The 23,783-nt window shown below is 52.8% G+C and overlaps 1 protein-coding gene across 1 annotated transcript; it reads right to left on the reverse strand.

Moving 5' to 3' along the window:
* Positions 1 to 15,619: 15,619 nt before the first annotated feature.
* Positions 15,620 to 19,272, reverse strand: LOC123098759 (MDIS1-interacting receptor like kinase 1). Its single transcript, XM_044520834.1, has one exon. The coding sequence runs from the start codon at positions 18,973 to 18,975 to the stop codon at positions 15,871 to 15,873; it is 3,105 nt and encodes a 1,034-aa protein (XP_044376769.1). The 5' UTR covers positions 18,976 to 19,272; the 3' UTR covers positions 15,620 to 15,870.
* Between the last annotated feature and the right edge of the window lie 4,511 nt (positions 19,273 to 23,783).

Consider the following 23,783-nt stretch of genomic DNA (forward strand, 5'->3'; position numbering starts at 1 on the left):
ATTCAACTAAAGTTGGAGAAACAGACACCCACTAGCCACCTGTGTGCGAAGCATGTCGATAGAACCAGTCTCGCGTAAGCGTACGCGTAATGTCGGTCTGAGCCGCTTCATCCAACAATACCGCCGAATCAAAGTATGACATGCTGGTAAGCAGTATGACTATTATCGCCCACAACTCTTTGTGTTCTACTTGTGCATATAACATCAACGCATAGACTTGGCTCTGATGCCACTGTTGGGGAACATAGTAATTTCAAAAAAAATCCTACGATCACGCAAGATCTATATAGGTGATGCATAGCAACGAGAGGGGAGAGTGTTGTCCACGTACCCTCGTAGACCGAAAGCGGAAGCGTTATGACAACACGGTTGATGTAGACGTACGTCTTCACGATCCGACCGATCCTAGCACCGAAGGTACGGCACCTCCGCGATCTACACACGTTCAGCTCGGTGACATCCCATGAACTCTAGATCCAGCTGAGGTCGAGGGAGAGTTTCATCAGCACGACGGTGTGATGACGGTGATGATGAAGTTACCGACGCAGGGCTTCGCCTAAGCACTACAACGATATGACTGAGGTGGAAATCTATGGAGGGGGCCACCGCACACGGCTAAACAATCAACTTGTGTGTCTATGGGGTGCCCCCTCCCCCGTATATAAAGGAGTGGAGGAGGGGAGGGCCGGCCCTCTCATGGCGCGCCTAAGGGGGGGAGTCCTACTCCCAGTAGGTGTAGGTTCCCCCTTCCCTAGTTGGAGTAGGAGAAGAAGGAAGAGGGAGAGGGAGAGAAGGAAAGGGGGGCCGACCCCCCTCCCAATTCGGATTGGGCTTGGGAGGGGAGGGGGGAGCCCCCACCTTGGCCGCCTCCTCCTCTCTTCCACCATGGCCCATTAAGGCCCATTAACTCCCGGGAGGGGGGGAGGGGGGTTTCGGTAACCCCCGGTACTCCGGTAAATGCCCGAACTCATCCGGAACCCTTCCGATGTCCAAACATAGCCTTCCAATATATCAATCTTTATGTCTCGACCATTTCGATACTCCTCGTCATGTCCGTGATCACATCCGGGACTCCGAACTACCTTCGGTACATCAAAACACATAAACTCATAATACCGATCGTCATCGAACGTTAAGCGTGCGGACCCTACGGGTTCGAGAACTATGTAGACATGACCGAGACTCACTTCCGGTCAATAACCAATAGCAGAACCTGGATGCTCATATTGGTTCCTACAATTCTACGAAGATCTTTATCGGTCAAACCGCATAACAACATACGTTGTTCCCTTTGTCATCGGTATGTTACTTGCCCGAGATTCGATCGTCGGTATCTCAATACCTAGTTCAATATCGTTACCGGCAAGTCTCTTTACTCGTTCCGTAATGCATCATCCCGTAACTAACTCATTAGTCACATTGCTTGCAAGGCTTATAGTGATGTGCATTACCGAGAGGGCCCAGAGATACCTCTCCAACAATCGGAGTGACAAATCCTAATCTCGATCTATGCCAACTCAACAAACACCATCGGAGACACCTATAGAGCATCTTTATAATCACCCAGTTACGTTGTGACGTTTGATAGCACACTAAGTGTTCCTCCGGTATTCGGGAGTTGCATAATCTCATAGTCATAGGAACATGTATGAGTTATGAAGAAAGCAATAGCAACAAACTAAACGATCATCGTGCTATGCTAACGGATGGGTCAAGTCAATCACATCATTCTCTAATGATGTGATCCCGTTCATCAAATGACAACTCTTGTCCATGGCTAGGAAACTTAACCATCTTTGATTAACGAGCTAGTCTAGTAGAGAGGCATACTAGTGACACCCTGTTTGTCTATGTATTCACACATGTACTAAGTTTCTGGTTAATATAATTCTAGCATGAATAATAAACATTTATCATGATATAAGGAAATATAAATAACAACTTTATTATTGCCTCTAGGGCATATTTCCTTCAACAAGTTGATTCTTCACCGAAGACTCCTACAGCCTAGGAGTCCCTAACCTGCAAGAGTAACAAGATCAAGGGGTAAATGCTCAACACTTCCTCAAATCACTAATTGCTTTGGGCAAAGAGACAGGAGGAATGGATCTATGCTTCTGTGAAATCTCTCTCAAGAACTCTCAGAAATCTCCAACTCCAAGGAACCTTCGATTTGGTGTGGGTATAATGAGAGGGAAATTTTCTTAGATCTAAGGTTCTTTTTCTTGATCAACCCCTCCACGAAGTGGTGATGGGGTATATGTCGGTGTCAAAACCGGCGGATCTCGGGTAGGGGGTCCCGAACTGTGTGTCTAAGGCGGATGGTAACAGGAGGCAGGGGACACAATGTTTACCCAGGTTCGGGTCCTCTCGATGGAGGTAATACCCTACTTCCTGCTTGATTGATCTTGATGATATGAGTATTACAAGAGTTGATCCACCACGAGGTCGTAGAGGCTAAACCCTATAGGCTAGCCTATGGTATGATTGTTGTTGTTGTCCTACAGACTAAACCCTCCGGTTTATATAGACACCGGAGGGGGCTAGGGTTACACAGAGTCAGTTACAAGGGAGGAGATCTACATATCCGTATTGCCAAGCTTGCCTTCCACGCCAAGGAGAGTCCCATCCGGACACGGGTCGAAGTCTTCAATCTTTTATCTTCATAGTCCAATAGTCCGGCTGTCCGAGGACCCCCTAATCCAGGACTCCCTCAGTAGCCCCTGAACCAGGCTTCAATGACGATGAGTCCGGCGCGCAGATTGTCTTCGGCATTGCAAGGCGGGTTCCTCCTCCGAATACTCCATAGAAGATTTTAAACACAAGGATAGTGTCCGGCTCTGCAAAACAAATTCCACATACCGCCGTAGAGAGAATAATATTTCCACAAATCAAATCTGCTGACACATTCTGTAGCATGACATCATACTATGGCCCAGTCATTATTCGAACCGTTTTTCTCAACCAGCCATTGCACATATCGCGAGGCGGTTTTCTTGACACGTCTTGTTGAAGCAGAGATCGTGTCCCCTTATCACGGGATTCTCATCAATACGAGTGTGGGTAACCCAACCGCGCCATCAATTACGGCGCTTGGGGAATAAGCGAGTTTACCAGGTAGGTTGGGAGGCGCATAGCTTCCTCTGCCCTTATAAAGGGACAAGGATTCACCCTTTTCACCCACGCCTTCTTCCTTCTTGCTCATCCATTCTTGCGCACTCGAGCTCCAGCACCCAAGTTCGCGTTTTTCTCCTCAAACCACTCCAAGCATGTTCGGAGCGGGAGGCAAGTGGATGGTCTCCTCCGTTACGAAGGAGAACATCACAAAGCTGCGGGGAGCCGGATATCTGGCCGCGGATATCGCACACCAGCTGCTAGATGCGGGGCAGATCATTCCTACTCCAGAACCCCATGAGAGGGTGGTTTTTCTTACCCACTTTGTCCGCGGACTAGGATTTCCGCTCCACCCGTTTGTCCGCGGGCTCATGTTCTACTACGGGCTGGACTTTCACGATCTGGCCCCCAATTTCATCCTCAATATCTCGGTGTTTATCGTCGTGTGCGAGGCCTTCCTCCGCATCAAGCCCCACTTCAGCCTGTGGCTGAAGACCTTCAATGTTAAACCGAAGGTGGTGGTCGGCCAGCAAGCGGAGTGCGGAGGCGCCATGGTGGGCAAAATGCCCAACGTCACCTGGCTCGAAGGCTCCTATGTGGAGACCATAAAGGGGTGGCAATCGGGGTGGTTCTACATCACCGAGCCGCGCGACACCAACTGGGTGGCGGCCCTCGAATTTCGATCCGGAATCCCCGTGCGGCTCACCTCCTGGAAAGAGAAGGGCCTGTCCTGGGGTTCCTCGGTAGAGCTGATCGGACTCTAGATAGGCATAAAAAACATGATGAGCAAGAAAATCAAGCTCGTCAACGTGGTCCAAGTCATGCTCTTCCGCCGGATCCTCCCGTGTCAAAGACGGGCATTCACTTTGTGGGAGTTCGACCCGGCCGAGCACCAGATGCTGCGAGAGCTCTTCGACACGACGCACAAGGACGTCTGGAAGGTGCTGTTCAAGAGCGCCGAGGTACCTCCTCCCCTCACCGAGGACCGTGGACTCAGCGCAAAGCGCCCTGCCAACCCGGTAAGTCTTTTACATCTCATAAGATGTTCTTTTCCCTAGTATAACCACGCGCGGGATCTAAGCCTCCACGCCATTTAACAGGACTGGGTAGCGACAGCGGAGCAAATCGATTGTCCGGCTCCTCTGCCCGAAGATCCAGCAGATACTCTCCTAACGGAGATGCTGGTTCCGGCGCCTTATGAGGTGCCGGAGAAGAAGGCCACGGGGACCAGGAAGGGTCTCCAACGCAAGGTTATATCGGACTCATCGTCCGAAAACACCGAAGCACACTCCTCCCACGAAAACGAGGAGGAGGAAGAGAAAAGTTCTCCCCCCCAGCAGGAGGAGACAAGAAAAGGAAGGCCGCCCTGGCTGGGGCGGCCGAAGGGTCCAAGAAGGGAAGGACCCTCCTTCCGGACAACTCCACAACCGCCGCCTACAGCGATGACGAGTGGCTGCCCAGGGATAAGCCCCTGGCTAAGTCGTAAGTATCCGGATACCATAGTAATTCTGGTATGTTTCGTTTTGTTGCTTCTTATCATGCCGAACATGATCACACAGCCCCTCCAAAGCTCATATTGGCGTATCCTCTTCGGAGGAGTCTTTGGGCGAGTCGGAGATGAACAACGATTCGCTCCCGACCGCCTCCTCCCCCCGCCCTACGGACGACGCCGAGGTGTTGTCTCAAAGGGAACAGAACCAAGGGGGGACAGTTCCGGAGGCGCCCCAAGGCGATATTCCAGGTGCTGGGCGTACGAGGGGCAAGACTCCCCTGGGCCCCAACGCCGGGGGCAGCAAGTCTAGCCCCAAGCCGAATACGGCGCCGGAACCTCCAGTGGTTCCGGATTCTGTCAGGCAACCCCTTGGTAAGGGGGGCAAGCCATCTGCGCCGATGGCCTCTGTCCATCCAGAGGCATCGGACAACTTGCTGGAAGCGCTTCGCAGCACTTCCATTGATGAAGAGCACCGCACTATCATGAGTGCGGTGGTCAAGAAGGTTCAGTCTGCCAAAAGCGGACTGACAGAAGCCTGTGCCAGCCTCCTAACAGGCTTTGAGGTAAGTAATCAAATTATAAGAAAATATTCCGGCATAGACAGTAGCCCCTGATGCTCTGTTTGGCGTTCGCGAAGGAAGGCCGAATAGAGGATCAAATAATAATCGCGGGAGTCTAATCATAATATGTCTATGTTCATATGCAGGCTTCACTGCTGGCCGCTGCCGCACGTACTGCGGAGGTCGCCGCACTGAAGCAGGATCTTGAGCGGTCCCAGGAAGAGCTCGGCCTTACCAAAAGGCAGCTCGAAGAGAACAAAGGTAAGAAAATACCCCGTCTGTATATCTATAAAGAAAAAGTTGGTTTTAGAATAATAGGATCGTCATGAATTTTGCTAGGGGCCATGACCAAAGTGGCGGCCCTGCAGAAGGCGCTAGCCGAGGCCGAAGACAAAGCGGCCAAGGAGCGCATCGAGCGGGAGAAGCAAGAGGCCCGAGTGGGCGAGGTGCAGCAAGAGCTCCAGGCTCTCGTCAAGAAGCACGAGTCCTTGGAGCGTGACTCTAAGACGCAAGGGTCCGAGCTTGCGAAGGCCCTCGAAAGCGCACAACATGCCAAGGCCGAAGCCCAAAAGGCCCTCCAGGAAATTGAGGCGGTTAAGAAGGTAGCGGCGGGTAAGGCATTCATTATGCAAAGCAAGCATATGAAGGAAACTTTCTTTTTTACTTACCCGAGTTCGAAGCTCTCCAGGAGCGTTCATAGATCTACCCCGCAGTGTGTCAGATGCCGCGGAGTTCTACCGGGCCGAGGAGGGGAGCTCGACGGAGAAGTTGTTCTGGTCTCAGTATACTGGGACCGAACACCCGATGCCCTTGAGCGACCAGCTGAAGCAACTGGTTGAGCTCCACAAGGCGGCCGAACAGGCCATGAAGGGTCTTATAGTCCGGATGTGGCCTGGCGAGCCCCTGCCTGATAGCTACTTCGGTCTGGTGAGGCGGCTTGTAAATGCCTGCCCATGGCTTGAAGTCATAAAGCGGTCCGTCTGCATCGAGGGTGCGCGTAGGGCTTTTGCCCGGGCGAAGGTGCATTGGGTGAGGCTGGACGCCGAAAAGCTAGTGAAGGAGGGGCCGCCGGAAGGCAAGAGCATCGCCACCCCGAAAAGTATTATGAAAATGTCTTGAAGGGTGCTCGCCTTGTGGCGGAGGAATGTGCTAAGGATGTAATATTTGAATAATGTACTTCATGTGATCCTGTAATATGAAACGAGTTCATTTGCGCTATGCAACGCTTGTGAATTTAAAATATTACCTTCTGTGCGGCCGTTTATAAAATCTGAGAGTTGGCCAGTCGTCGGCTTCTGCCCCCATGTAACTAGTACTGAGGTGTTCGGGATAAATCTGAGCACTCTTTATCCCAATTTTGGGTCCTTCAAAGGAGGTGTTCAGCGCAACGAACCAGGCAATCGGACTATAAGGCTTTACCACTCTCACTTAGCCATAGAAGTCTACAATTTTAAATTTTGGCGAAGCCCCTAGTATTCGGAAGGCCGAATTTGGGGCTCTATATACGCCTAAGTCGGGCAAGGCCGACTCCTCGCCCGAAGCGGAAAAAGTCTTTAAGGACTTGAGACCTCTCGAACAGCGACCAGCTCTCGCCTTATCATGACAGTCAGTTTTCGGCTTTCTCTACTGAGGTGCTCGTCCGGAAGAACCGGGACACAATCGCAGTAGTTCTCCCAGTGCTACCTTAGCCGATATTGCAGAACGTAAGGTACCAAAACATGGGAGCCGGGCAAACCCAACTATTGACCCAAGACATGATTCGGAGCTGATGCATATAATGCTATAAGTTCGGGGTGCCGCACTGTCGAAAGTGTTCGGACTTTTCACGCCGTATTTATGGGGTATAAGGAAGCCCCTGGTGTACTGGTCGTACCAGAATGTATGGGTGCAATTTGTCGTAAATAAGCAGACAAGAGAGAAAAAAAGGGTAATGCAATAATAGACTAACGCTATGCATTGTTATTAAATAATACGTCGAAGCGTACTGATACAAGTAGTGCAATAAGCAAAAAATAGGACTATTTGACATGTCCTATCCAAGGGCAAGCTGCGTATGGGTATTTAAAATAGGTATTTCGATCGTTATCAGAGACCACCTGGGGATTCCCTTGTACGTCTTAGCTTCTTGCCTCCTTGGTATTTCCTTCCCATAATGCGTCCAGCAATCAGACTGCCGAAAAGGGTTTCCAGAGAGTAAGGTCCTGAAAGAGAGAAAATGATAAAGGTATACAGCCTCTGGGGTGGTTGAGCCGCATTGTGGGACGTGTCCTGGCCGTGCCGCCTATGCCCATGGTATTTTTAGTGCGTAATTATGTACGCGCGGCACATATTTCGTTGCTTGACCGGGACTAGGACGGAGGCCGAATTGCTAGGCGAGCTCTGAACGTGCCAGGCGATCCTGCTGCAGGTTACTCCGGACTCGCTTGAAGGTGTCCGGGGTCTTTATCGCCGAATTGGCGGTTTGCCTTGAAAGGCTGCTTTGTTCTTCTGCTGCGAGGGCCGCAGTGTGCTCCTCCGTGCGGAGCGAGCGTTCTGTGTTTCCATTGACTATTATAACCCTACGAGGTCCTGGCATTTTGAGCTTGAGGTATGCATAATGTGGTACCGCATTGAATCTGGCAAATGCGGTTCGTCCGAGCAGTGTGTGATTGCCACTGCGGAATGGGACGATATCAAAGACTAACTCCTCGCTTTGGAAGTTGTCCGGAGATCCGAAGACCACTTCCAGTGTGATTGAGCCCGTGCAGCGGGCCTCTACACCTGGGATGACACCTTTAAAGGTGGTTTTAGTGGGTTTGATCCTCGAGGGGTCTATACCCATTTTGCGCACTGTATCCTGATAAAGCAGGTTCAGGCTGCTGCCACCATCCATAAGGACTCGGGTGAGGTGAAATCCGTCAATGATGGGATCAAGGACCAATGCGGCAGAACCGCCATGACGGATACTAGTGGGGTGGTCCCTACGATCGAAGGTGATCGGACAAGAAGACCATGGGTTGAACTTTGGGGCGACTGGCTCCATCGCATAGATGTCCCTTAGTGCACGCTTCCGTTCCCTCTTGGGAATATGGGTTGCGTATATCATATTCACCGTTTTCACTTGGGGAGGAAATTTCTTCTGTCCTCCTGTGTTTGGCGGCCGGGGCTCCTCCTCATCGTCGCTATGCAGCCCCTTTTCCTTGTTTTCGGTAATCAACTTGCCGGCCTGCTTGAACACCCAGCATTCTCTGTTGGTGTGATTGGCTGGCTTATCGGGTGTGCCGTGAATTTGACACGAGCGATCGAGTATGCAGTCCAAACTGGACGGGCCCGGGTTGCTTCTTTTGAATGGCTTTTTCCGCTGACCGGATTTAGAGCCACTGAATCCGGCATTGACTGCCATGTCTTCGGTGTTGTCACCGTTGTTGCGGCACTTGTGTCTGTTGCGACGTGGTCTGCCGTTACTATCTTTGGCATCTGAATTGCCATGACTTCTTGATGTGTTATTGCTGCGAGCCAGCCAGCTATCCTCGCCCGCGCAAAAGCCGGTCATGAGTGTCGTGAGGGCTGCCATAGACTTCGGCTTCTCCTGGCTGAGGTGCCGGGCGAGCCACTCGTCACAGATGTTATGCTTAAATGCCGCTAAGGCCTCTGCATCCGGACAGTCGACAATTTGGTTTTTCTTAGTTAGGAACCAGGTCCAGAATTTCCTGGCCGATTCCCCTGGCTGCTGAGTTATATGGCTCAAGTCATCAGCATCCGGTGGTCGCACATAAGTGCCCTGGAAGTTGTCAAGGAATGCATCTTCCAAATCCTCCCAACTGCCAATGGAGTCTGCTGGCAAGCTATTCAGCCAATGCCGAGCTGGTCCTTTGAGTTTTAGTGGGAGGTACTTGATGGCATGTAGATCATCACCGCGAGCCATGTGGATGTGGAGGAGGAAATCCTCGATCCATACCGCGGGATCTGTTGTACCATCATATGATTCAATGTTTACGGGTTTAAAACCCTCTGGGAATTCGTGATCCATTACTTCATCAGTGAAGCATAAGGGGTGTCCGGCGCCTCTGTGCCGGGCTATATCACGACGCAGTCATACGAGTCTTGTCTGCCGTATTCGGCCCGGCCGGATTTGCTTTTGGTATGTCCGGCGTGACAGTCATCGTCCCGCGTTGGGGCGCGCCCCCGTGATCCGTAGATCGATCTTGCATGTTTTGCTTTGTTTTCCAATACGTCTTGCAGGTCCTGCGTGTTGCCCCGGGCCTTGGTATTTTTGTTTGAACGGCGGCGGGGTGCGGGCTGGACTTCGGGCTGATATGCCTCTCTGTCTCGGCCACGAGGTGGCCGATCAGCCGCATCATACGCTGGTGATGTAGGTTTCAATGCTTCCTCCTTGAGTTGGGGTAGCAACCTGCGCTTTGGGTAACTCTTGGTTGGGCGCTCGAGTTCGTATTCCTCGGCCACCAGGACTTCAGTCCATCTATCCGCTAGCAGATCTTGATCAGCTCGAAGCTGTTGTTGCTTTTTGTTTAGGCTGTTTGCTGTGGCTATTAGCCGGCGCTTGAAGCGCTCCTGTTCGACGGGATCCTCAGGCACGATAAATTCTTCGTCGCCGAGGCTCACCTCGTCTTTGGAGAGAGGCATGTAATTGTCATCCTCTAATTCTCCGTCTGCTGCCTGTTCCGGAGGGCTAGCGTGTTCATCCTCCCGCTCGAGGTCTGGCTGGAGGGGATTATCGTCGTCTTCGGCACTATCCAGAGCGTTATTGTCTCTTGTGCCGGTATCGCTGCTTTTGCTATGGCGGGACTTAGAGCGGCGCCGCTGATGTCGGTGCTTGGATTGCTTCTTGGAGGGATTATCCTCCGCTGTCTTATCGCCATCGCCTTCTTTGGGGGTGTCCACCATGTATATGTCATACGATGAGGTGGCAGTCCAGCGCCCTGTGGGCGGTGGTTCTTGTTCGTCTCCTGCATCGTCGTCCATACCGTCGATGTCTTTGCAGTCGAAATCGAGCATGTCGGTTAAATCGTCAACAGTGGCTACTAAGTGGGTGGTGGGTGGGCCGCGAATTTCTTCGTCGTCCGCATCCCATTCTAGCCGGACATAGTTCGGCCAGGAGTCTCCTGACAGGGAGAGAGACCTCAACGAGTTTAGCACGTCGCCAAAGGGCGAGTGCTGAAAGATATCCACGGAGGTAAACTCCATGATCGGTGCCCAATCGGATTCGATAGGCACAGACGCAGGCAGCTCGGAGCCCATGGCCGGGGACGAATCCAATGGTTCGGCAACACGGGTCTCGTGGGAAGTGAAGTCAGTATTCGGCTCTATCGCCGCTGAGCGTGCGGCCTCCGTGGCGGGGTCCATCCACCCGTCCTCAGATGGCGCAATTTGTTCCGGATTGAGGGCCGGAGTAGTTGCAGGTGTGATCTCCCGAACACTATCCGACGGCAGAGCTAAGTCATGCTCGTCGTGATTGTGCGGCGCACCTGACATGGGCTCGAATCCGTCGAAGATCAAGTCTCCGCGGATGTCGGCAATATAGTTCAAGTTTCCAAACCTGACCTGATGGCCAGGGGCGTAGCTCTCGATCGGCTCCAGATGGCCAAGCGAGTTGGCCCGCAGTACGAAGCCGCCGAATACGAAGATCTGTCCGGGGAGGAAAACCTCACCCTAGATCGAAGGAGCCATCCAGCCTTACGGTGACGGCACAGTGGAACTCTCAATGAAAGCACCAATGTTGGTGTCAAAACCGGCGGATCTCGGGTAGGGGGTCCCGAACTGTGCGTCTAAGGCGGATGGTAACAGGAGGCAGGGGACACAATGTTTACCCAGGTTCGGGCCCTCTCGATGGAGGTAATACCCTACTTCCTGTTTGATTGATCTTGATGATATGAGTATTACAAGAGTTGATCCACCACGAGATCGTAGAGGCTAAACCCTAGAGGCTAGCCTATGGTATGATTGTTGTTGTTGTCCTACGGATTAAACCCTCCGGTTTATATAGACACCGGAGGGGGCTAGGGTTACACAGAGTCGGTTACAAGGGAGGAGATCTACATATCCGTATTGCCAAGCTTGCCTTCCACGCCAAGGAGAGTCCCATCCGGACACGGGTCGAAGTCTTCAATCTTGTATCTTCATAGTCCAACAGTCCGGCCAAAGGACATAGTCCGGCTGTCCGAAGACCCCCTAATCCAGGACTCCCTCAGTATATATAGTCGGAAGAAAACTAGACGTTTGGTGCAGAAAATCAACGGCCGGACAATCCGGCCGCTAGCACTAGTTCAGCCCAACACAAACAACAGAGAAAAGGGTCCATCCGCCGTATAGTCTGGCTACGTTGTGGCTGGACAATCCGGCTTAGCACGGATGCAAAGCCCTTCTAATGGTTTGGTGGAACATCCAACTTCGAAATATGGCTTATTTTATCTTGGCGCAGTTAGCTGGACAAAATGAATCGTGAATATTTTTTGGTCAGAGGTTTTGGCTACTAGTATTATGGAAAGGCAAGCCTTATAGTCCGACATATTTTTGTCCGCATAGTCCGACAACTGATAAATGTGTTCCTTCTGCTATGTTGACTCTGGGACTCGATTAGGCTTCTGGCATTGGACTTTTTGGATAGGAATAGAATGTTGTGATGATAATGAGATGAGCAAATCTTTTGCCAACCCATATGATGCCCTTTTAATAGTGCGGGATACCTATAACTGAAAAAAAAACAAAAAAACTTTGTTTTTTCTTCATTGTCACACATGTTTGAGTCACTTAACATTGGGGGGGGGGGGTTCTATGATCCTCACACGAAGTACTAAGGAGACTAAAAATGTGTATTTATTTGGCAAACATATTAGTACCCAATAATTATATTGTCATCAATATCAAAATACGATTAAAGACATGATTGCACTTTCATCTACATCTCCCACAGATTGATAAATCTTAGGTCATACACTTAAGAAAAGTTGCTGATGTCCTACAAACTTGCATGCTTGGAGGCTCAACACAGTCTACAAAAATAGAAGTGTGTGTTAGACATCATACCCCGTGGCTAGATGTGTGTGAAGAGTTCGTATTTAACCATGTGAAGAAGAAGATTGTAAAGCATGTTACCCTTTTCGAGGCCATCATGTGTGTTGATATAGGTCATCAGCCGACCATGTTTGTTATAATCTATTTACAGAGATGTATAGTACTCCTAGATACTAACCACCAAGATGTTTTTTGTGTGTGAAAGAACTACCAAGAGATTAAGTGCCAATAGGTAGAGCGATATGAAGAAGTCTACCCTATATAATGTACACAATGATTACAAGAAAACAAGCATCTAGAAAGTCTACCACAACGTATAACCTTTAGAAAAGTAACTTACTTTAATCTGAAGGGACCAATTTCTTTACATGCCAAAGTTGTAGAGGTGACAAATAAATAAACTTTAGTCAAATACAGATGAGGGCAAATCAAATTGGGCTCAAATGGGGCTAGCCATGGACAACTATCCCTCTCCAATCTCCGGGATTATGGGAGAAATCAACTTCGATCTTTAGAAAAATTCATATTTCAATTTGAGGGACCAATTGCTTTACACCCTAAAGCTGTGATAGTGAAGAAATAGACACTACAGGAATCAGCTATTTTGCCGTCTGCCACGGCGGACGGCAAAGACATGAACGGCGGACGGCAAAGACCTTTGCCGTCAGCCGCGGACGGCAAAAGGCTCCGGCAAAGTAGGCTACGGTAAACAGCTACTTTGCCGTCTGCTTCCTGGCGGCTGACGGCAAAGGCCCTTTGCCGTCCGCGGCAGACGGCAAAGAGAGCGGACGGCAAAAATTGCGCCGTCAGTCCGTTAAGTGGCTAACGGCAGGCCTTTGCCGTCCGCCGCTGACGGCAAACTTTCTAGTGCCTTTGCCGTCCGCCGCTGACGGCAATAACAGTTTGTTTGTTTTTTTTCAACATAAAACAAACTACCTAAACAACATAAAAAAAACTACTCGGCGTCGCTATCGAGGTCAATCACGGCCGGGCCGTTGCCGCCGTCATCGTCGCTGCTGGACCGGTTCGCGACGTCGTCCCAGTCCACCGGGACGTCGTCCGAATCCTCTTCCTCCTCCGCCATCGCCGCCTGCGGCGCCGCCATCGCCTCGGCCGCCTGGATTGCGGCCGCAATCTCGGAGGCTTCCTGGGCCTCCCGCGCCGCCGCCGCGGCGGCTTCTTCCGCTGACCGCGCTAGGGCCGCGAGCAGTCCGGGCGTGTCCTCCGGGTCGCCGTCCTGTCGGAGCGCCGCCACCTCCGGCGGGATCACGGCCTCGGCCGAGGCTGGTGGGGCGGGGCCAGGAGGCGGGGCGCGCACGCGCCCGCGCAGGCCGGAGGGCCCGGCTTCGCCTGTGATGTCGCCGACGGGGAGCCCACGGGCGGCGCGCTTGAAGGCGCCGATAACGTCGTTGAACCGCTTGCTCTTCCAAAATCGGCGGCGGTTCTTACGGTTGAACCGCCCACCGGGGTGCGCGCTCAGCTCGGCGTTCGTCGCCGGCGGGCCCTGCGTGGGGTAGCCGTCGGCGGAGATCCTCCACGGCCGCGGCACCTTCGCCGCCGGCGGCACAAACAGCCCGAACCGGAAGAGATCTTCCGTCTGCCCTTGTGTGAGGCTCGAAGGCCAGACGCCGCCCGGTGCCGCGCCGTCGGAGTCCGAGTCGCTGGACGCCATCCCGCGCAGATCGGTGAAGAAACGCGCGTGTGAAGAGGGAGAGGAGGGATGGACGGGCGGTGTGACCAAACTCGCAGCGCAGGGCGGGTTTTATAGCGCCGGGCCGGAGCAGGGCATTAAACTGCAGCAGGTGAGGCGACGGGCCGCGGCAGCGGTGGCGTGCGGCAGGTGAGGCGCCGTGGCCGGGCGGAGCGAGGCATTAAACTGCGGCAGGGAGGCGACGGGCCACGGCAGCGGTGGCGTGCGGCAGGCGCGGTCTCCGACGCCGTGGCTGGGCGGAGCGGGGCATTAAACTGCGGCGCGGTCTCCGACGGTGGCAGCGGCGCAAGATGGGACGAGGCGGCGCGCGGAAGACGAGATCCCATGCAGCCGCGTTGACCGGGAGCTGCCGCGTTGATCGCGGGCGAGTGGATAGACCGTGTGCGCAGTGGCCGGCCGGGTCGGTTGGACTACTAAATATCTACGCGTGGGCAGGCGGGTTGACCAGACGAAAAAACTAAACTAAAAGTAATCTAAACTAAAAAACAGAAAAAAAAGAAAAAAAAGGAGAAGAGGGGTGGGGCTCACCTGCGGCAGGGGTGGGGCGCTCGCTGACGGCGGGGCGGCGGGGTGGCGCTCGCCGACGGAGGGGCGACGGGGTGGCGCTGGCCGGGCGAAGGGGTGGGGGGCGACGGGGCGGAGGGGGCGACGGGGCGGCGGGGCGGCGCGGGGCGGCGGGTGGGGGGCGACGGGTGGCGTGGCGATGGGGTGGCGGCGGGCGGCGGCGGTGGGGTGGGATGTGGTGGGGTGGGATGTGGTGGCGGGGCGCGTCGGGGAGGAGAGAGAGGGAGAGAACAGAGAGTAACGGGCGGGGGGGGGGGGTAAGGGCCGTTAGTTACTCTCCTCTTTGCCGTCCGCCTTTTTGCCTCTTTGCCGTCTGCTAGCAGACGACAAAGAGGTGGGGCGTTAAGTTTTTTCCAAACGGGCGGGGGGTGGGGGCCACCTCTCTCCTTGCCGTCTGCCAGCGGACGGCAAAGATTCTTTGCCGTCTGCCAGCGGACGGCAAAGAGCTCGCGGATGGCAAAGAGCTTCTTTGCCGTCCGCCATTTCTTTGCCGTCTGCTTTTGGGCAGCTGATGGCAAAGAGCTTCTTTGCTAGCAGACGGCAAAGAGCTGGCAGATGGCAAATTAGCTGTTTCCAGTAGTGAGAGGTTTCAAGTCAAGTGCAGACGAGGGTAAATCAAAGAGGACTCAAACAACACTAAAAATGCACAACTATCTCTCCTTGGTCCATGTCCATGTCGACGACAGCGGCGAGACCAAGGAGTTAGATGTGTTTTTGCGGAAAAAAAGGAGTTAGATGTGACTTATTTAATTCTCATATAGACGAGAGTTTGCTACATCCATTCCTTTATATCCTAATCTCTAAAAAGTATGTGATTTGAATTTGAAGAGACCAATTCCTTTACATACATCCTAAAATTGTAGTAAGTATAAACATTGTTTACATTGGTTGCTTGCCCCCCTAGCTAAACCAAATAACCCCAAATTCAAAACTATGTGAAAAAGTAGTGTAGGTGTAGTAGTCGAGTGCGGACGACGGAAAGGGTAAAGCAAAGAGGGACCAAACAACTCTAACTCTAACAATGAACAACTATCTCTCCCTGGTTGTCGGGATCATGGGAGGAAACAACTTTGTTCTTCGTCCATTTCAAAGACAGTGGCAACACCAATGAGTTAGATGCGACTTATTTAATTCTCATCTAGATGATCAATTCCTTTACATCCTTAATCTCTAATAAAAGAATGTGATTTGAATTTGAAGAGACCAATTCCTTTACATCCTAAAATTGTAAGTATAAACATTGTTTACATTGGTTCCTCGTCCCCCCAACTAAACCAAATATAACCCCAAATTCAAAACTATGTGAAAAAAGTAGCGTTGTAGTAGATTACATGAGCTACGATACGTATACAAAACATATACGTCGTTGAATCTTGGTCACGTCTCCGAGCCTCCGGTACGTGATAACACGTAATTAACTACAGATAACCGGAGTCCGGCGACGTGCTAAACACCGGCTTGTCCTTGTCGACGACGGTGGCGACCACGGTGGCGCTGCTGCTCTTCCGGCGCGGCTTGGCCTCCGCGAGCATGGTCACCACGTCGCGCATGGTCGGCCTGTCCTTGGGGGACTTGGCCGTGCACAGGACCGCGATCCGCAGCACCAGCAGCATCTCCTCCCGGACGTGGTCGACGCGCCCCCCGACGCCGGCGTCGAGCAGCTCCTCCACGCCGGTGTTGGTGCGCAGCCGCTCCCTGATCCACCCGACGATGTCGATGTTGCTCTCGCCGTACTCCGGCTCGATGGGCCGCCGCCCCGTGAGCAGCTCCATGAGCACCACTCCGAAGCTGTAGATGTCGCTCTTCTGGTCAACCTTCAGAGTGTACCCGTACTCCGGCGCGATGTAGCCATAGGAGCCGGCGACGACGGAGACGGTCTCGTTGGGCCGCGCCATGACGCGAGCCAGCCCAAAGTCGGCGATCTTGGCCTCCATGTTTGGGTCCAGGAGCACGTTGCTGGACTTGACGTCGCGGTGGATCACCGCCGGCCGGCAGTCGTGGTGCAGGTAGGCGAGCCCGGCGGCGACGCCCGCCGCCACGTTGTACCGGGACACCCAGTCCACCAGCTGCTTCCCCTTCCCTCGCCCGTGCAGCGCCTCCCACAGGCTGCCGTTCACCATGTACTCGTACAGCACCATCGTGTCGACGTCGTTGCTCACGTACCCCAGCATGCGCACCACGTTCCGGTGTCGGAGCCGGCCGAGGAGCTTTACCTCCGCGGCAAACTCGCCTCCTGCCGCCGACTCCACGTCCACCGTGCCCTCCTGATCGGGGCATCCCACCGCGCGCCACAGCTTCTTCACAGCGACCACGGCGTGGTGGCGCGGCATCTCGGCACGGTACACCACCCCCATGCCGCCCATGCCGACGATGTTGTCCTCCTTGATGCAGGCGAGTACCTCTGCGCTGGTGAAACTCAGCCGCTGGAATGCCGTGAGTCGCCACGGCCACGAGCCGCTCCCGTCTTCGTCCACGTTGTCGTCGCAGCATCCATGGACGTACCATCGCTGGTACAGCAGTTTGCCAAGGAAGACAGCACCGCAGGCCAGGAGCGCGATCGAGATGCCGATCGCCCACCCGGCGGCAATGTGCTTTACGTGCGAACGCCGGAGGCCCGAGACTTCCGACGACGAAGCCCGCAGAGCGTTGGCTGAGCACGCTGGCAGTACGCCGCCGCAGAGCCCCGGGTTCCCGGCAAGGTCGTCAGGGTTAATTGTCCTCAGCAGCCCCGTTGCCGGCACGGGACCGGTGAGGTTGTTGTACGCCACGCTGAGCATCTCGAGCGCCGGCGAGCTGCCGAAGTTGCTCGGTATCTCGCCGGAGAGGAAATTGTTGGAGAGATCGAGGATGGACAATGTCGGCATCATGGCAACCGCCCCGGGAATTTGGCCGGTGAAGCGGTTGCTTCGAAGGCTCAGCGATACGAGCCGCTGGCACGACGCTAGGCTGGTCGGTATCGCGCCGGAAAGCCGGTTGCTCGATAGGTCGAGGGCGGAGAGTGACCGGCAATCGCCGAGCTCATCAGGTACACCCCCGATCAGCTCGTTGTCCGCGGCGGCGAACGTTTGCAGCGTCGGGATGGAGAGAATGTTTGATGGCAGCGCCGACCGCAGCTGGTTGTGCGAGAGGTCGATGAAGGAGAGCGAAGTCGAGAGCGCCAGGTCGTCTGGGATCTCGCCGGAGAGCTCGTTGCCCGCGAGCTCCAGGCGCTGAAGATGCGGCAGCCGCCCGAGTCCTGCCGGCACTGTGCCGTTAAGCCGGTTGTTGTGCGCGCGCACACGGACCAGCGACGAGCACTTGGTGAGGCTCGCCGGGATCGGGCCCGTGAAGACATTGTTGAACAATATCAGCTTCGTCAGGTTGCCGCTGTCGCAGAGGCCGGCGGGCACCGGCCCGGACAGCGCGTTTGTCGACACGTCGAGCCACTGCAGAGGCTGCGCCGCACCGAGCGACGGCGGCAGAGGGCCGGTGAGGGAGTTGTTCCACAGCTCCAGCACCTCCAGCTTGGGGAGCTCGCCGACGCCGGCCGGGACGCCGCCCTTGAGCCGGTTGCACATGAGGTTCAGCAGCTGCAGGTTGGTGAGCTGTGCCAGCTCTGGCGGGATCGCGCCGGTGAGCGTGTTGTCGGAGAGGTCGAGCATGACGAGGGACGACAGGTTGCCGAGCTCCTTGGGTATCTTGCCGCCGATGTTGTTCTTGTAAAGGAACACCGTGTCGAGCTCCTGCAGCCGGCCGAGCTCCGGCGGGATGGGACCTTCCAGGCCGCCGATCGCCATGTCAAGGTACTGGAGGTTCTTGAGCTTGCCAATTGCTGCCGGGATTGGGCCGGTGAACTCGTTGTAGCCGATGATGATCTGCTCCAATGCCGTGAGCTCGAATAGCTCAACTGGAAGAGCGCCGTTGAGGTTGTTGCCCGAGAGCCCCAAGAACTTGAGCTTCTGGAGCTTGCCGTAGCTCTTGGGGATCGTGCCGGAGAAGAAGCCGCCCCGGACGTCGAGCGTCTCGAGCTCGGTGGCATTGCCGATGTCCGCCGGGAGCGGGCCGACGAAGTTATTGCCCGACGCGTTGAAGTTAGTCAGTGAGGCGCACGCGCCGAGGCCGGCAGGGAACCGGCCGGTGAAGCCGTTGTCACTAACGTCGAACTCGCGGAGCGTCGGGATTGACACCAGCGCCACCGGCAGGTCGCCGACGAACGCGTTGCTCTGAAGGACGATCGAGGTGAGCGCGGTGAGGCCGAGGACGTCTTCCGGGACGGTGCCGCTCAGGTTCATGCCGGCGAGGTTGAGGCCGGTGACCGCGCCCCGGGCGTTGCAGCTCACGCCCTTCCAGCCGCAATGCGGCGCAGAGCCCCACCCGCGGAGCTCCCCCAGCGGGTCCACGAGCGAGGCCCTGATGGCCAGCAGCGCCGCGGCCTCGTCGCCGGCGGCATTGGACACCGCGACGCAGCACAGGAGCGACAGGGAGAAGGACAGGGAGAAGAAGAACCGCGCAGTGCTACTCAGCTCAGTAGCACTCGCCGCCATGCTCGGCTCTCCTCTGCTCCCCTTCCCCTCTCCACTCCTTGCCGCTGCTCAGCTGGTCTCTGCGATGGATGATCACTAGCTACGTACTAGCTGCGTGCCTCCATTGATTGCCTTGGTTTGAAGCAATAGAGAAATGGAGGGAAACTCCCAGGAAAGTATATAAGCGAGTGTGTCTATGATTAGGATGAGATTAAGCCATTATTTTAAGGTCCATGATAACTAATAATGTACTACTCCTTTTTTGACATGAATAAATTAATTAGCAGTGCTTGGTAGCATTGGCGATGCTACTAGGGTGCGTTGGTGGGTGCATGTGTTGTAGTGTTAGGTATACACATGGCTAGTGATTAGTGAGCTTATTAGGTAGCTAGCACAAGAACAGCTCGGCATGAGAGTGTAAAGGTTAGGAGGCGGCATGGACATGGGCTGGAAAATGCTCTTGGAATTATTGGGAGATTGGGGAGACATGGCCCATGTGGTGAAGGGAATGTGGGGAAAAGAAGCCTTTGGTTATTGGAGAGAGGATTTTGTCTTGATGGTTTAAACTAAGCTCAGCTGCAATCATTTCTTGACACACAGAACATGGCGCCCTAAGCCCTAAGATTGATGGGGTTGATTCCCTATTGATTTCTATGTGTTAATTGGTGTGGACAAACTTGATTTTGCAGTTAACAAAGGTTATTCTACTGAAGGAGGATTATGGTATATATGGAATAATGGAAACACCTACTTGTACTGCACTGGATGAACATACTGAATTTCCAGCAAATATGATTAGTGTTAAACATAACAGATGATCTCCTTTTGCCATAAAGTTTGTTCTTAAAAGAGAAAGGGTTTTACAAGCTGAAAAGAAATCATGAACAATCTTGAGCTCATTAATGATTCAGTACAGTTTGGGATTGTCATCTTGAGTGCTATTCTGAACAATCTGAAGTTTACTAATCTAAAGTTTACTAGAGTTGACATGCATGGTTAGCAACAGGATTACTTTAGTGCCAGGTACCCAAAGAGAGGTAGAGGAAGGGTAGCAAGCGTGTTGTGGGTCTTAAACAAATGATTGGTTCTGAAACTAATCCTATCTTGCAGGTTACAAGGGAGCTTTTGTCAGTGATCCCTGACAGAGGCAAATCTACATGGACTGTAAGATTCTGTTCCAGGTTTGATAGATAGCTCATATTTTAGTGTCTAATACCAGGAGTAAAAAGTTACATGAGACTACTTTGTCCTTCTGATTTCATTAGGCTTGACTCTTAGGAAGAATCTTATGCTTAGTGTCTGAACAATAATCCATCATAAGCACTTAAGCAGTGTTTTGTGGCAAAGGCTTAGCACCTGGATACTGAGGAGAGAATTCATAATAAATGCACCATAGCAAAATACACATCGCCCAACATTTACAAAGAAGGTTGTTGGACTGCTTCTCTTGTGATGTGATATTTGAACCGTTAAACATCTTAGATTGCAGCACTGTTATCTTTTCCATAAACAGATAGGAATGCAAACAGTGAAGGAACATGCATATGGATTTTGTTGTTGGACATGACATTTTTATTGGGGTGGAAAAGCGTATACACAACTTGGCCAGGCCACATTATTCCCAACACATGGAAGCCATATTCTTCTCCTTGAATAAGATTCCTGATGACAATCATGCTTTATCTTCCTGTAGCTGCACATTGATGGTACGACATTGTCAAATGCAAGATAATACTTTTTTAAAGCACTGCACTGTTCATCTCGGAAACATTTTTTTTTACATCGCTTGCTTTATAGAAAAAAAAGGTGAGAACGTCTACTTTAAAATGACTGAAGAAGAAGCACAATCTACTGCAATTATGCCAAACAAGGTTCAGACTTCTGGGAAGGTTGATGAATATGAAGTGAATGTGGGCATCTTCCTGGACCCGCACAAGAATCATTTCCACGGACTTAGGGCATCTCCAACGACAATCCGCAAATTTCCTCTTGCATCCATCCGCGGACAGGGTGTGACCAGTCCGCGGATACGGATGCGGGTGGCCGTCATCCAACACTAGCCGCATACATTTTGACAACAACTCAAACTAACCGGACGAAATTCGATCAAACACAACCGGATTTCATATAAACACGGCCGGATTTCATATAAACTTGACGAATTTCATTTAAACATGATGGATTTCATCTAAACATGACAGATTTCAATACATTTACATCAACTAAGCGGAGCTCGTCTGACTAGGTCTAAATGGTCGTCGACGCCCGTTCCCGGGTCCAGCCATGAACCAAGAGAACTGAAGCTTCATCGTCTCCAGTTCCGCCTTGACGCTCTCTCTGCCTCGGGAGGCCCGGGAAGTGAAGCTGTCCAACCCCACATCGTCGCCAAGCGACTAATCGGCCGACGATGTTGAGCCCACCAAGCTTGGCGTCGACGAGAGGGGAGAAGCGGTGGCCTTCCTGGGACCAGAGCAGCGGCGACCTACCGTGCACTACTCTTCCTCGCTGCTGGTGGTGCCCGCGGACGTGCCAACTTCGTGGTTGTCACGGCGGGGCGCAAACTCGGCGATGTCCTCCTCCTCGTCGTCGGTCTAGCCAAACATCGCATCGGGCACCTCGTCATCGCACTCCTTGCCGGCGGCTGCCACCTCCACCACCCGCTGTCGGTACCACCAACGAGTGAGGCGGATCTCGCGGGCGGAGCGGTAGGAGTTGAGCAGCGCCTGCTACTCTATCATGTACGCGTTTGGCATGACCGCTTTGCCGGCGGCGAGCTGCTCCTCCGCCTGCAGATGCTCCTGGAGGAGGTGGTGGTGGTTGTAGGTGAAGGAAATATGCCCTAGAGGCAATAATAAAGTTGTTATTTATATTTCCTTATATCATGATAAATGTTTATTATTCATGCTATAATTGTATTAACCGGAAACTTAGTACATGTGTGAATACATAGACAAACAGAGTATCACTAGTATGCCTCTACTTGACTAGCTCTTTGAATCAAAGATGGTTAAGTTTCCTAGCCATAGACATGAGTTGTCATTTGATTAAAGGGATCACATCATTAGAGAATGATGTGATTGACTTGACCCATTCCGTTAGCTTAGCACTTGATCGTTTAGTATGTTGCTATTGCTTTCTTCATGACTTATACATGTTCCTATGACTATGAGATTATGCAACTCCCGAATACCGGAGGAACACCTTGTGTGCTATCAAACATCACAACGTAACTGGGTGATTATAAAGATGCTCTACAGGTGTCTTCGAAGGTGTTTGTTGGGTTGGCATAGATCGAGATTAGGATTTGTCACTCCGAGTATCGGAGAGGTATCTCTGGGCCCTCTCGGTAATGCACATCACTATAAGCCTTGCAAGCAATGTAACTAATGAGTTAGTTGCGGGATGATCCATTACGGAACGAGTAAATAGACTTGCCGGTAACGAGATTGAACTAGGTATTGAGATACCGACGATCGAATCTCGGGAAAGTAACATACCGATGACAAAGGGAACAACATTTGTTGTTATGCGGTTTGACCGATAAAGACCTCCGTAGAATATGTAGGAGCCAATATGAGCATCCAGGTTCCGCTATTTGTTATTGACCGGAGATGAGTCTCGGTCATGTCTACATAGTTCTCGAACCCGTAGGGTCCGCACGCTTAACGTTCGGTATTATGAGTTTATGTGTTTTGATGTACCGAAGGTTGTTCGGAGTCCCGGATGAGATGAGGGACATGACGAGGAGTCTCAAAATGTTCGAGACGTAAAGATCAATATATTGGAAGGCTATATTCGGACATCGAAAAGGTTCTGAGTGGTTCGGGTATTTATCGGAGTACCGGAGAGTTACGGGAATTCGCCGGGGAGTATATGGGCCTTATTGGGCTTTAGGGGAGAGAGAGAGAGGGGCTTCCTAGGGCAGGCCGCGCGCCCCCCAAGGCCTAGTCCGAATTGGACTAGGGGGAGGGGCGGCAGCCCCTCCTTCCTTCTCTTCTCTCTTCCCCTTCCTTCTCTCCTACTCCTACTACTTGGAAGGTGGGAATCCTACTCCCGGTGGGAGTAGGACTCCCCAGGGCGCGCCATAGTAGAGGGCCGGCCCTCCCCCTCCTCCACTCCTTTATATACGGGGGAGGGGGCACCCCATAGACACACAAGTTGATCATTGATCTTTTAACCGTGTGCGGTGCCCCCCTCCACCATAATCCACCTCAGTCATATCGTCGTAGTGCTTAGGCAAAACCCTGCGTCAGTAGCTTCATCAACACCGTCATCACGCCGCCGTGCTGACGGAACTCTCCCTCGAAGCTCTACTGGATCGTGAGTTCGTAGGACGTCACCGAGCTGAACGTGTGTAGATCGCGGAGGTGTCGTACGTTCGGTACTAGGATCGGTCGATCGTGAAGACATACGACTACATCAACCGCGTTGTCATAACGCTTCCGCTTACGGTCTACGAGGGTACGTGGACAACACTCTCCCCTCTCGTTGCTATGCATCACCATGATCTTGCGTGTGCGTAGGAATTTTTTTGAAATTACTACGTTCCCCAACAGTGGCATCCGAGCCAGGTTTATGCGTAGATGTTATATGCACGAGTAGAACACAAGTGAGTTGTGGGCGATACTAGTCATACTGCTTACCAGCATGTCATACTTTGATTCGGCGGTATTGTTGGATGAAGCGGCCCGGACCGACATTACGCGTACGCTTACGCGAGACTGGTTCTACCGACGTGATTCGCACACAGGTGGCTGGCGGGTGTCAGTTTCTCCAACTTTAGTTGAATCGAGTGTGGCTACGCCCGGTCCTTGTGAAGGTTAAAACAA

Source organism: Triticum aestivum, chromosome 4D, assembly GCF_018294505.1.
Source record: "Triticum aestivum cultivar Chinese Spring chromosome 4D, IWGSC CS RefSeq v2.1, whole genome shotgun sequence".
NCBI lineage: Eukaryota > Viridiplantae > Streptophyta > Magnoliopsida > Poales > Poaceae > Triticum > Triticum aestivum.